This window comes from Lampris incognitus, chromosome 2 (assembly GCF_029633865.1).
Source record: "Lampris incognitus isolate fLamInc1 chromosome 2, fLamInc1.hap2, whole genome shotgun sequence".
Lineage (NCBI taxonomy): Eukaryota > Metazoa > Chordata > Actinopteri > Lampriformes > Lampridae > Lampris > Lampris incognitus.
Window position 1 is genome coordinate 119782996 of NC_079212.1, and position 12320 is coordinate 119795315.

Here is a 12320-nt window from a genome sequence, read left to right on the forward strand (position 1 = left end):
GTAAATTGCTGAATTTGAAATGTGTTTAAATTAAAATCTAGCCTGTGATTAAATTCTTTTATTTAGATATACGATTAATGTAATTTGCATGAAAAACCTCAACCTGCGGGGGGAGGGGCAAAAACAACAAAAACAAAAGCAACATCTTGAAAGTAGCCAAATTCCGCGGGAAAACCGCAGACCTGGCAACACTGAAGTGCTCTCAGCCGATCTACCGTCAGCTCTCCCAGCCATCAAACGAAAAAAATCGACAAAAAAAAAACAAAACCTTCACACGAAGACACAAACTTAGACGCTGACAAAGACACTGCATGGTCGGCACTAGGTGAGGCCGCCGCAAATGCAAGTTCGCGCCGCCATCATCCCACCTTCCCGCCAGCTTGATGCGGGAAGAACACCTTGTCTCGCTCGCCTGGGTCCCTCTGATGGAGCCAAATGGAATTCTCACTGGATACCTCCTGGAATACCAGCTCAGTATGTTCTGATTTACTCTATGCCTTCTGTACTATATATAATCACAGAATATATATATAGTACAGAATGTTAATTTCAGAAGTGATTGCATAACAGATACTACCTGAATATTTTTGCCCTGCATTTTTTTTCCGTAGATACAAACTCACATAACACGCGGTCTATGGTACAAAGCGAATGCTAGCGATAGTGTCAGTGTCTCAGTATTGTAATGGGGTGTGGATCAGTGGCTCAGTGGTGTTTGTGTAAGCTATAGCCCTCGGTAAGGATGAAAATCATTGCATAGCTCTAAAAGGACCGGGGTCAGTGCAAGGTCAGGGTGTGTGTATAGGAAATGTGTCAGGGTTGTGTCCATTGGCCTGACTGTCATGATCATTGCCCGGCCGTCGATGACCAAGGCCACCATGTCACAGACTGTTAAGGTCCACCGCTACTGACCCCATCCCGTCCACAGTGGACTTCATCAGCACAGCTCTCCGTCCCCAGAGATACTGTCACAGGACAGCCATTACGTGTGTGTGTGTGTGTGTGTGTGTGTGTGTGTGTGTGTGCGCACCTCACTGAAACTGGTGATTAAGCTTCCGGTTCCACAACATCTTGTGCTGTATTTCCAAGCTAAATGAGTTTAATTTTGCGGCTGCCAGAGAGGGTCAATTACCATTTAATATTTTAGAGGAGGACGTTTTCATTGTGTCACTGTGATAAAGCTGATGGGGTCTTTGAAATGCAACTTTTTTTTCTTCTGAAGTCCCATTGAACCTAGTCATGTGTGAAATGTTGAAGATAATGCAGCCAGCTGTCAGTATTTCACCAGCAGCACCAGTGTAATTGTGATGCTGCAGCACAGCTGCTTTAGGGCCAAGCTGATCTTCATGCAGCATTTGCAAAATTCACGTCTCACATGTTTCAGAGGAAGTCCCTTTATGACGTCATTTGTTATCAAGGACATATTTGCCTAATCTCCATACACACCTGCTAGCAGTCTAAGCTAACTGCTAGCCCATGCAGACCGGCAGTTCCGACCGTCATCCTGGCTGGCGTTCATTCTCCTGGACAGTGATTTTTTGTTTTGTTTGTTTATTTAGTTTAGATATATGTGTTACTTTGGATATATGTGTTCTTGTAGTTCTTTTAGTTCTTGGATATGTGTTTTTGTCTTTGTGTTGCATTGCTGTGGGCTGGGGGAAACAATGTTTTGTTTCATTTCATGTGTGCAAGTGCATGGAATGAAATGACAAATAAATGTGTTTCTGACTCTGATTTCTAATTCTTGAAACTTTACATTTTACATAGTATATTATTTTGCAAAGAGCCCATCACTGGCAAAAATATGTACAATACTTGGTTACAGCTGTGTCAAAGAGTGTTCTCAGCACTAAAGACTAACACGAAAGTCTAACTTTTCTGCATTTTTGCGTTTAGTCAATGACACAGGGGAGGTCGGGACTCTGCGGACAATAGACATCAGTAAACCTGACACAACAAAATGGGTCTTGCATGACTTGGAACCAGTGAGCAAGTACAAGTTCTACCTGCGCTCCTGCACCACAGTGGGCTGTGGACCTGTTGTCAGCGAAGAGTGTACCACTACCCTTGAAGCACGTGAGTCAGACCTGAACCAAGTTTGATGAGTGGTGTGTGTGTGCGTGGGGGGTGGGGGGGTGGGGGTGCGTGAGAACTGATTTGAGGTGTACAGTTGAGTTGGCAAGATTATTGTTAAGTGTAGCAGATGACAAAGCCATTTCAGTATTTTTAAAGGGCTTTTAATTTAAGGAATGTGATATATTCCGGTGCAGCCAAGCTTCATATATCTCTGAGTAAGAAAGTTCTGTGGATAAACAATTTCATATAGATGCGGTAGAGGTTTTCATTTGTCACTGTCATGAAAGAGCAAGTGCTTATTGATTCGACAGAGAACGAGAGCGACGAAAAAAATCAGCTAAGAAAGAAAATTGCTTTGAGCAGGGTTTGGATACTGAACAGTGTATTCATAGAAGAGTAGATAGGTAAGCAATCATAATGAGCTGGTTTTTGCATGTAATCTTTTCTTTCAATTATGACTCATTTGCTCCTGCTTTTTTTTGGAGGGGGTATGAATATCATACCTGGCTTAAACTCAAACCATTTTTTCTGAGATTGCACACTTGGCATGAAGATGGAGTACAACAAACCTATACTGAACAGGCTTATTTAAGTCTAGCAGGTATTTTACTATGGTGCCACTTCCATTAAAATATGAAACAGTTGTTTTAAACAAAGGTAGGGCAAAGCCTGCCACACAGAAACAAAATGCACAGTTAAAATGCTTTTGTTGAATGCGAGGACCATTATGTTCTGCTATTGCAGAAGGATTCTCACAGTCACAGAGACAAACATATTTGGCTGACATGTTATGAACTTGGGGGAAATTAATTAAGCACGTAAGATCCTCATTAATACAAATATGTGCAATTTAAAATATTGCAGTGCTCTTATTATACATGTGCAAGAAAAGCCTTTAGATTTCAGCATATGAAATTAATTCATGCCAACTGAACGATCACTATTTTGCTTTTCAGTAGCTTTTAGTAATATGTAAATCATTTTTTTTTACCTTTTGTCATGCAACCTTGTGTGCTGTATGCTTTTGTTGTTGTTACCCTTTGCTGTACAGTTCTGTAACTTTGTGTGCATGTGCGTGTGTGTGTGTGTGTGTCTGCACATTTGTGCTGAGAAAGATGAGACCGTTTCTGTTGAATACTGCGCTACTTTTGTCTTCTGTTTTTTTTTTTTTTTTTTTTTCTCCTTCAGCCTCAACTCAGGTTTCACTTGAGTCCTCTAGAGTTCTTCTAGAGTTAAACATCTATTTCTCAAGCTGTTTATGTTGGCATATACCGTACACTACCAGCCACTCAGAATTGCTGCCCCAGCCGGCTGCCAGCCAGTTTCACCCATTGAAACTGATTGAGCCAGCGGGGATCTGCCCCGGATCTGTATGGGCCCTGTCATGGACCAGCCGGCAATTCTGGGCGGCTGTATCTGTACCATGGCTGGTCTTACCAACACATACTGCATCAACTTGTTGGACCATAAACTTTGACTTCACAACTGTGCTAAAATATATATAATCATAGTACACAATATACTAAACTAAATGATACCCTTGATTTTTCACTTCTTTTTTTTTTTTTTGTCATTTTGATTTCAGAATTTGTAAAATATGACCACTATGTGTTGGTATGACTATTTTATGTAGATGATTTAGCAATTGAGTGCATGCCTTATGAGATGGGGAGTGAGTAGTTGATGAGTGGGTCTCAGAAATCAGTAAATATAGGGTTTGCAGTTTCAAACAAATAAGCCACATCATGTTTCACAGTAACAGAAGTCAAAAGATCCCGACTCTCCTTTCAATCAGGGACAATTGAGTGTGTGTGCTGTTTGCCTTTGCCATCAGCAGAGAGCACTCTTATGCCTCCTTTCATTAGCAAAATGTCAACTTCTTTTTCTCGATAGTTTGTGGCTTTCTCTGTAGGAATAATGGTAATTAGTAACTTAATTATGCATTCCTATTAATCCTGGCATATTAGTGTCCCTGTAAATGAATACTGACTTTTATCCCGGCAACAGCAGTCTCAAGCAGAGGAAACAAATGTTGTTTTTGGGAAGCATCCCACACATGTATCGCTGATTAAAAGTCAAGATCAATCAATGTAATAGAAAAAAGCAATTTATCTGTATATCAGTCTAAGGTAGATGGATAGATGAATAGTCATGTGACTCACTCTTGACATTAAGGCCCTTTCCTCAGTCACTAACTTTAGAGCGCTAACGTCATATTATCAGATGGCATGTGTGCTAACGCTAACACCATGCTAGGATAGATTCCCACACTTAAATCCAAATGTAAGGATTATGATAACCACAAGATTTGTCTTTCTTTTCAGGCCAGTCAGCTACCCCCTCACCTCCAAGCACTACAAGGTCCCCAGTAGCCAAACCCATTCGTTCCAACATAGGTAGAGCTGCAGAACTTCCAAACACACCAAGAACAAATCATGACACTTTAGCAAAACTCGGTAAACAACAATCAATCAAAACAAGAACAAGAAAAAAATATGTAATAAATGTAGACACAGTTGTTAAAACTGATAAGTTTTGCTTGTAGTCCAGCAAATAACAGATTCATTGCATTGTTTGGAATGATATAAACAAATGAAAACCTTGCATTGATCTCTAGTTAGAACAAAGCCCAGCTAGATCGGATGGAAATCAAAATTACCAAATCTATACGCTGACCCAAAGGTGTGAGTTCTGTGTAGTCTTTCCAATGGGACAGATATGTCTAATTGTCAGTGATTGATTTGTTGGGCCTCAGTCCTCTTTTAAACGCGACCATGTATTGACCAAACAGCCACTTGGCATTTCAATGTAACCTTCGATTGGGTAAACAGCAGAACTGCTGTGATACAAGAAATTGTCTCAAGTGGCTTCTTAGCCGAGAGAAGAACGAAGTGGAAATGTCTTCCCGGGCTAAAATAGGAAGGTGTGAGCTTGCACAGGGAGCTAATATTTACGAGACACAAAGATAACTGGATAAAGTGGAAGATGTTGAAAGCTCTTAAAGCAGAAATTTTCCTGGCCTCTCTTTATAAAAAGCCTCGTGATTTTGAAAAGACATCTTTCAGGGCATTGGTTCCCTGCTGGGGGAGCAGCTGCTTTCTGCAGTGTTTAATACCAAGTTGAAGCATGCAATGACACGTCAGTCATCTTTGGGTTATATTCTTGTCTGTGGTCCTTTGTCACTTGAAGTCGATGCACAGTGCCAATGATGGGAATTACCATATATTTGAAGACTAATCTATCTACATTAGTCAGGCCGTGACATCTGCACTCATTGGAATGGGCGTCACAGGCACAGATGTCCTTGTGTACTGAATTATCACCTGAGCAAATAATACACCTACACTGGGGACCAAGCAGAAGATCTGAGTGTTTACCTCAGGGAAATAAAGTGGACTGTGCTTTGTTGACTAGCTCAGACAGCTGCTGTTAGATTATAATTTTGTCATAGTATTCATTCATTCTTTTTCTTTCTTTCATGCGGTGCATCGACATATAAGGAACTCCTTGCCCACTATGTTTGAATTCAGAAAACATTTAGTTTACTACTCTCTGATTACGATTATAGCTACATTAAAACAAAAAAACAAAAAACCAGATTGTTTTATGTAGATATTAAAGCTCGACAAATTAATTTCCCACAGACTACGAGCATAAAAAGGCAAATTAACTGAAAAGCACCACATAACATTGATGCAAAATCTCCTTTATAAATCTCACTTCTATATCTGAAGGTCCTGATTGCCTTCTTGTTTCGAATCTAGAAATTCTAACTTTGCAGCATCCAGCCATCATGACATTTCCACATAGATATAACTCTTTTTATGTGTTGCTGTTGAGTGAATCAGGAAGTCTCATCTGTCAACAATATTGCTGTCTTCCTACAGGGGTGTTAGAAAACAAAAAGAGCACGTGTGACATGTTCACAGGGGATGACATGGACATCCTTTAATGTATAACAACACCTCAACCCCTTTCTGTGATGCCTGTTATCTGCTTTGCCCCTTACTAACACTTTTTTTCCAATTTCTTTTCTTTTCTATCTTCTGTCATCGTCCGTCAGTCCCGGCCCTGTTCAATATTAGCTCATCTGTTAGTGACAACTTTGCAAATATAAGCTGGATTCCTGGAAGCGCGTACAAGGACTCAGAGTTTTATGTTGCCTATATGAACAACCGTAAGCTCACATTACTGTTTTTTTTCTGTCAATTTCTGAACTGTGTCAGTGATTGTGTGTCTGTGTTTTTGTGTGCTGAAATATTTGCTGTAGGCATGCAACTAACATTCTCAACTTTGTGTGTTGTGCATTAACACTAGCTTTGCGGTCTTGACTACTAACTCTTCCTGATGGTTCACCTTCTGCATAGGTATAGGCAACTGGAGGATTTCAGAGCCGGTTAACACCTCTAAGGCTTTTCACATCATTGAGGGGCTTGAACCTGGAACCGAGTACACAGTGCGCCTTATGACTAACTACTGGGTTGATAATTTTAGTATTTTTGAAGATGTTATCAAGACGAGGTCCAAAGGTGAGGAGGGATGCCGATGAGATCACATGAGAAAAGAAAAAAAAAACTCCACAAATGCACCAGAATTAATTAACATCTCATTGAGTAGAGTGTAGGTACAGCCAGCGCGTCCTTGAAAGTGAGTCAAGTTACGACGCGTGGCTCTTTTTAGCTATTGAGCCATTGGTCGATAGTATTTGACTTAGCGGTGTGGACTCAATGGGAGGAATTACATTTGAACAGCTTAACCCTCCTGATTAATTAGACAGCCGGATTAGCTGTTTAATATTAATACTGGAACATTTCCATTGCAGCAAACCCTGTCACCTCTGCTTTTACATTCAGTCAAAATGTTCCAATGAAAGGTCCAAGGCAAGTCAAAGTCACGAGGTGTTGTTCTCCCCAGGTCTGGCCAGCATCCACGGAGGAATATCCACCCAGGGCTGGTTTATCGGGCTGATGTGTGCCATCGCTCTCCTCACACTCATTGTGTTGATTGCCTGCTTTGTCAACAGAAATAAAGGAGGGAAGTATTCCGGTAGGTCTTCATTCACAAAACACAGACGCGCACCGCACCGACTGAATGCTAACTAATTGCGGCTTCGAGTACCATTATATTTCCATTAAGGTTTTGGTTGCTCTGAAGGAAAATTACAAATCATTCTTGCAGCCATTACAGGAATACTTAAGCTGACATAGTGGTTGTAACAAATAGGCACTGAACCGCAGATCATTTCCATGTAAATTCAACCAGAAAAATGGGGAATATATTTTAATAGGAAAATGTGCTGTTCTTTTTTACGACATTTGAAAGATTTAGATGTGCAGGTTTGCAGAAGCAAACGTGCACACGGAGCAGCCCACAATCAGACAAAATATGCAAATGTTGCAGAAGATGACCACACAGGGAAGACATAAACACTATGGTATCTTAATATCGTTCATCTTATGGGGGACATGGGGGTCTTTAACAGCTTTATTATTGTTAATGGCCACTGTGTTGTCATCTAGCCAGCAAATGCTTATCAGCAGAAGAAAACCAAAAATGCAGCTTTATTCTTCTTTCATTCATTACCTTCTCACCCCTTCCATCCACTGGCCTTCTCTTTTATTTGCAAGTCTTTTGTTGTTTTTTATCAGACATTGCTTACATCCTGCACAGTGTACATCAAGCATTGCATGTAAAATTGTCATTTTGCTTCTATTTTTTTTAATTATATCCTCATAATTTTACCTTGAACATCTTTTCTTATGCTGTTTTATTCAAACGCGACCTGAAATTCTATTAGATGAAATAAGCGCAAGAACTCAGCAATTCTAGCTAGAATGTGTTCTTTCAACAATACAACCGAGAGACACCGTTTCCATCTGAAGCAGTCGTCGCTTTAGGGAAATGACTGACACGCCATCTCTTTATCCTCGCGCAGTAAAAGAAAAAGAAGACCTTCATCCAGATGTTGAATCCCAGGTTATGAACGATGACACCTTTTGTGAATACAGGTGAGCTCGAAGCCGGGAGCAATCTTTCGCCATCCCACTGCAATCTTTGTGTAATGGTATAACTTTTGTTTTATGCAGTTTTATTTTCCCTGTGTGTAATTCTGTCTCTGTCATTTCTCCTGGTTGAAAAGACAACCCCGCATGCATGAGCTTTACGTGGAGCCACATAGAGATCCCAGCTCGAGACATTTGATGGGCTGAGTAACTCACACAAGTATGTGATAAACAGCAGTGGGCCCCCTGCGTTGCTGTTTACACATCAGTGTTGTGAATGTTGAAACCCCACCCGTGTTGAAATTAGGGCTAGTGCTATGTTAGCTTGTGTTGGTGTTGGTAGATATCTTACTAAAGAGGAGCGGTCAAACATTGCTATTTTTCCTGAATGGAGCAAAACGAAGGCTGCTCGGCACTCTGCAGGAGGGTAAAAGCAATCAGTGTAATTGGGAGTAGCTTATCTCCGGGGCAGCAATATCTGGGCACGTTTCATTAATCCTTTAGCGGTCCAATTCAGAGACGTCTTACTGCAGTTTGAATCCCGGTTTTATTCTCCAATCAGCACAGACTGCACAGCACGACAAATCTTGATATAATGGAAGTCAAAGTGACTCTGTTGATATGTTGGCTCCCTAACGTTAATTTCAAGGTGACCGGAGTTTGTACCATTTTGTTTTTCCAAAACGAAGGCTATGATGTCATCATAGCTTAGACAGCTTCCCTAAGAAGTGACAACACAGATTTAAGATGGATTTAAGTGGAGGTTTAATTTATTATTATTACTATAAATACTCTTGCTTATGATTGCTGTCATTCATCGAGTTAATCATCGCTGAGTGTCTCATACAGCTCACAGATGGATGAGTTATAAGATAGCAACCTCACTTTAATGACCACAGTCAGCACCCCACATCCCTTCCAATCATCCCTTTGCTAAAAAGCAATGATGCCCAAATAGTGTCAACAATTAGAGAATGTGTTGGGGTGTCCAGGTAGCGTAGCGGTCTGTTCCGTTGCCTACCAACACGGGGATTGCCAGTTCGAATTCCTGTGTTACCTCTGGCTTGGTCAGGCGTTCCTACAGACACATTTGTCTGTGTCTGCGGATAGGAAGCCAGATGTGGGTATGTGTCCTGGTCGCTGCACCTAGCACCTCTTCTGGTTGATCGGGGCATCTGTTTGGGGGGGAGGGGGAACTGGGGGGAGTAGCGTGATCCTCCCACACACTATGTCCTCCTGGCGAAACTTCTCACTGTCAGGTGAAAAGAAGCAGCTGGCAACTCCACATGTATTGGCGGAGGCATGTGGTAGTCTGCAGCCCTCCCCGGATTGATAAAGGGGGTGAAGCAGTGACCGGGACGGCTCGGAAGAGTAAAGAGTGGGGTAATTGGCTGGATACTATTGGGGAGAAAAAGGGGGGAAAATTAAAAAAAGAAGAATGTGTTGACTTGTGCACCGTAAGACTAGTATCCTTTTGTCAGCATAAGATAGAGGCTCTAACAGCTCAAGCCTGTATCCCTGCCCTCACCAATAAGCCATAGAGTTAAGCCATGAGGAAAATGAGGTGATTTTTAAATCCACTGTGCCACCGCTGTGTTGCACAGTGACAACGATGAGAAGCCGCTGAAGGGCAGCCAGGCCTCCCTGAGTGGCAAGATGAAAGCAGGGGACAGTGGAGACAGCCTCGTGGACTATGGCGATGAAGACGGTCAGTTCAACGAGGATGGCTCCTTCATTGGGGAGTACGCCGGACGTAAAGAGAAGAGGGTTTCCACGGAGATCAAAGCCTCCGTTCAAACGCCGGCGTGAGGAGTGGAACCATCATCCATCCTATCCCCAGAAACCGTTTTCATCAAATCTGCCGGGCTGAACAAATAAAGCAGAGTGGAAAAAAAAGATCTTATCCATACTGAGCATAATTCTGTGTGAATGTAATATGTCACTGTCAGCTGCACTGCCCTCCTCATTTTATAAAGCTCTGTTTTATCAAGTTGTAACTGAACGACCATTACTAAATACTGTAAATATATATATATAGTATGTACATTGTATATGTGGAGTGTTTTTTTATCACTGCAAAGCAATGGAGGAATTTGGAGAGCTTGTTTTTTTTTGTAAATGCAACTACTGTACCGTTTGTAAGAATGTTTAAAAAAGAAAAACCTTCCTGTTCATCACATGCAGCTTTGTCTTCTCCGTCATCTCACCACAAACATGTATCATGCTGGAATTGTCAAGTTGGCATTTTCATTTCAAGACATATATTTTATATTTGAAATGGATTCATTATATTTGATGTGATATGTGTATCAAAGTTGTTAATTAACTTATTTTCACTTACGTTTTCATACCTGTCGGTACCAAGGCAACGGAAACAACAGCTATATAGTAGATGAAATGGACTATAAAAAAATATTCTGAATCATGATTATCCTCGAAATTTAAGGATGTTATCCTTTCAAATTTTATAAGAGGATTTGCGGTAAAGCCAGGGGAAAAATATATACATCACATGATCAAGTCAGTACTTTCTGTAACAGTCTATTTAAGACCACTGGAATATTAGTCAGACCAGATGGGATGGTTCTTCCAAATTCGAATCCATTGCTAATTACCTATATAAAATTGTAATTGATAACATAATCTAGGGTCACAACATGGCATCACTTTGGATTATACATTGTCTTTAAAATGTACAGAATATTAGGATAAACAATCTATTCCAATTTATTTTCGCTTTTATTTATGAGTGGTGTTACTGCACTACAATTACAGCCATTATTAACCATTATTATAGGACTTAACATGATCTAACTCGTAAAATCTTTAATCTTCTCCATTGAATTTGTTGGAATAATACAACAAGGAGCCATAAGTTGTTCAAAAGTGACTGCAATATGATTACAGTGTTGTTGTTTTCTGGTAACTGCAATGGTTTATGGATTTACTTTTTTCACTGCCAAGTTGCTGTTATCTGGTGTCATGTAAGTTATAATTGTATACCATCCCTAGTTACAGTATATCGGCATCAATGTTACATCAGTCTTAACAAAAGAGCCTTACTCTTGCATATCATTGTAGTTATGTCACTCAAACCATGACTGCTGTGTTGATTTTCAACAATGAATTTAACATGATCAACCGAATTGCAACTTTTTTGTAGAAATATATTGCATGTGAAGGATGTTGATTGGTGTTTTCGATATTATTAAATTGCTTTACTTTTTTACATCCTGGCATTGGTCTAACTACATAGGCCACAGGCATTGGTGGATGTAGCAATGCTGAAAATTGTGTATGTACAATTTTATTATTGCATTATATGCATACATTGACAGTGTTAGCAGGTTCATGTAGCATAAAGTGTGATTTCTGGTGAGACGACAAACCACAGCTGCAAAACAACAGAACATTAACTGAGTAGGCAATGAGTCATCTGTTTTTGCCTGAGGACAGCTCCATATTGACCTTAATGTGAATGTGGATAATGTAACATTTGGTAACAGCAGAAGTCCCCCCGGTAATAAAGATAATTGGTTTGGTAAATTGTGAACACTTAAAAGGAAGGTAGGTAAGTCTGTTGTAATGCCACGGTCAGGTCAGTGTTTTGTTTTGAAAACCAAGTGCTGCGGGAGAGAGTGATGGGAACTCAAAAGAGCGAGTTCAGAAAGACACTAAATAAAGCAGAGGGCTATAATCACACCTGACGCCAGTTGAGAATGGAGAGTGAGTATCACTTTGAGTCTTCTTGCGTGGGTCACACTGGACAATGCCGTTCCTCTACCACTCAACCATATGAGCCAGTGGCATGGTTCATATTTATTATTGGGGAGTCGCAGCTTTCCTGTGTCCACTTTCATTTGGGTGAGCAGAGCCGCAACACAGCATGAAGAAGACTTCCGTTCCCATTGTGGTCAAGTAATAAAAATGTGAGCACTAATGGTGCATCAGGGCACTTTAGATAAAACACATCCAACTTAATTGCACAGGAAAAGAAAAAAAAGTGAATTGGATGAAGTGGTGGAGAGTGCATCCAAGGAGGAGAGACATGATTGGAATGTACTACATTGGGCATGTGTGTAAAGGGACCTGAGGTGATGGACAGATATGGTGTCAAGGAGAAGAATGTGGAAGGACAGATGGTGGTGGATTTTGCAAAAAGGATGGAAATGACTGTGTTGAATATATATTTAAAGAAGAGGGAGGAACACAGGGTGACGTATACGAGTGGAGGAAAGTGCA

At 40.7% G+C, this 12320-nt stretch overlaps 1 protein-coding gene across 1 annotated transcript in view; it reads left to right on the plus strand.

The window, feature by feature from the left end:
• Positions 1 to 11352, plus strand: part of chl1b (cell adhesion molecule L1-like b) — a 37340-nt gene extending 25988 nt beyond the window's left edge. The window contains exons 22-25 of the mRNA XM_056273568.1: positions 1897 to 2076; positions 6991 to 7122; positions 8012 to 8084; positions 9683 to 11352. Coding sequence (XP_056129543.1) covers positions 1897 to 2076; positions 6991 to 7122; positions 8012 to 8084; positions 9683 to 9887 — 590 coding nt within the window. The 3' untranslated portion in view covers positions 9888 to 11352. The remainder of the gene's footprint in view (positions 1 to 1896; positions 2077 to 6990; positions 7123 to 8011; positions 8085 to 9682) is intronic.
• The last annotated feature ends 968 nt before the right edge of the window (positions 11353 to 12320 follow it).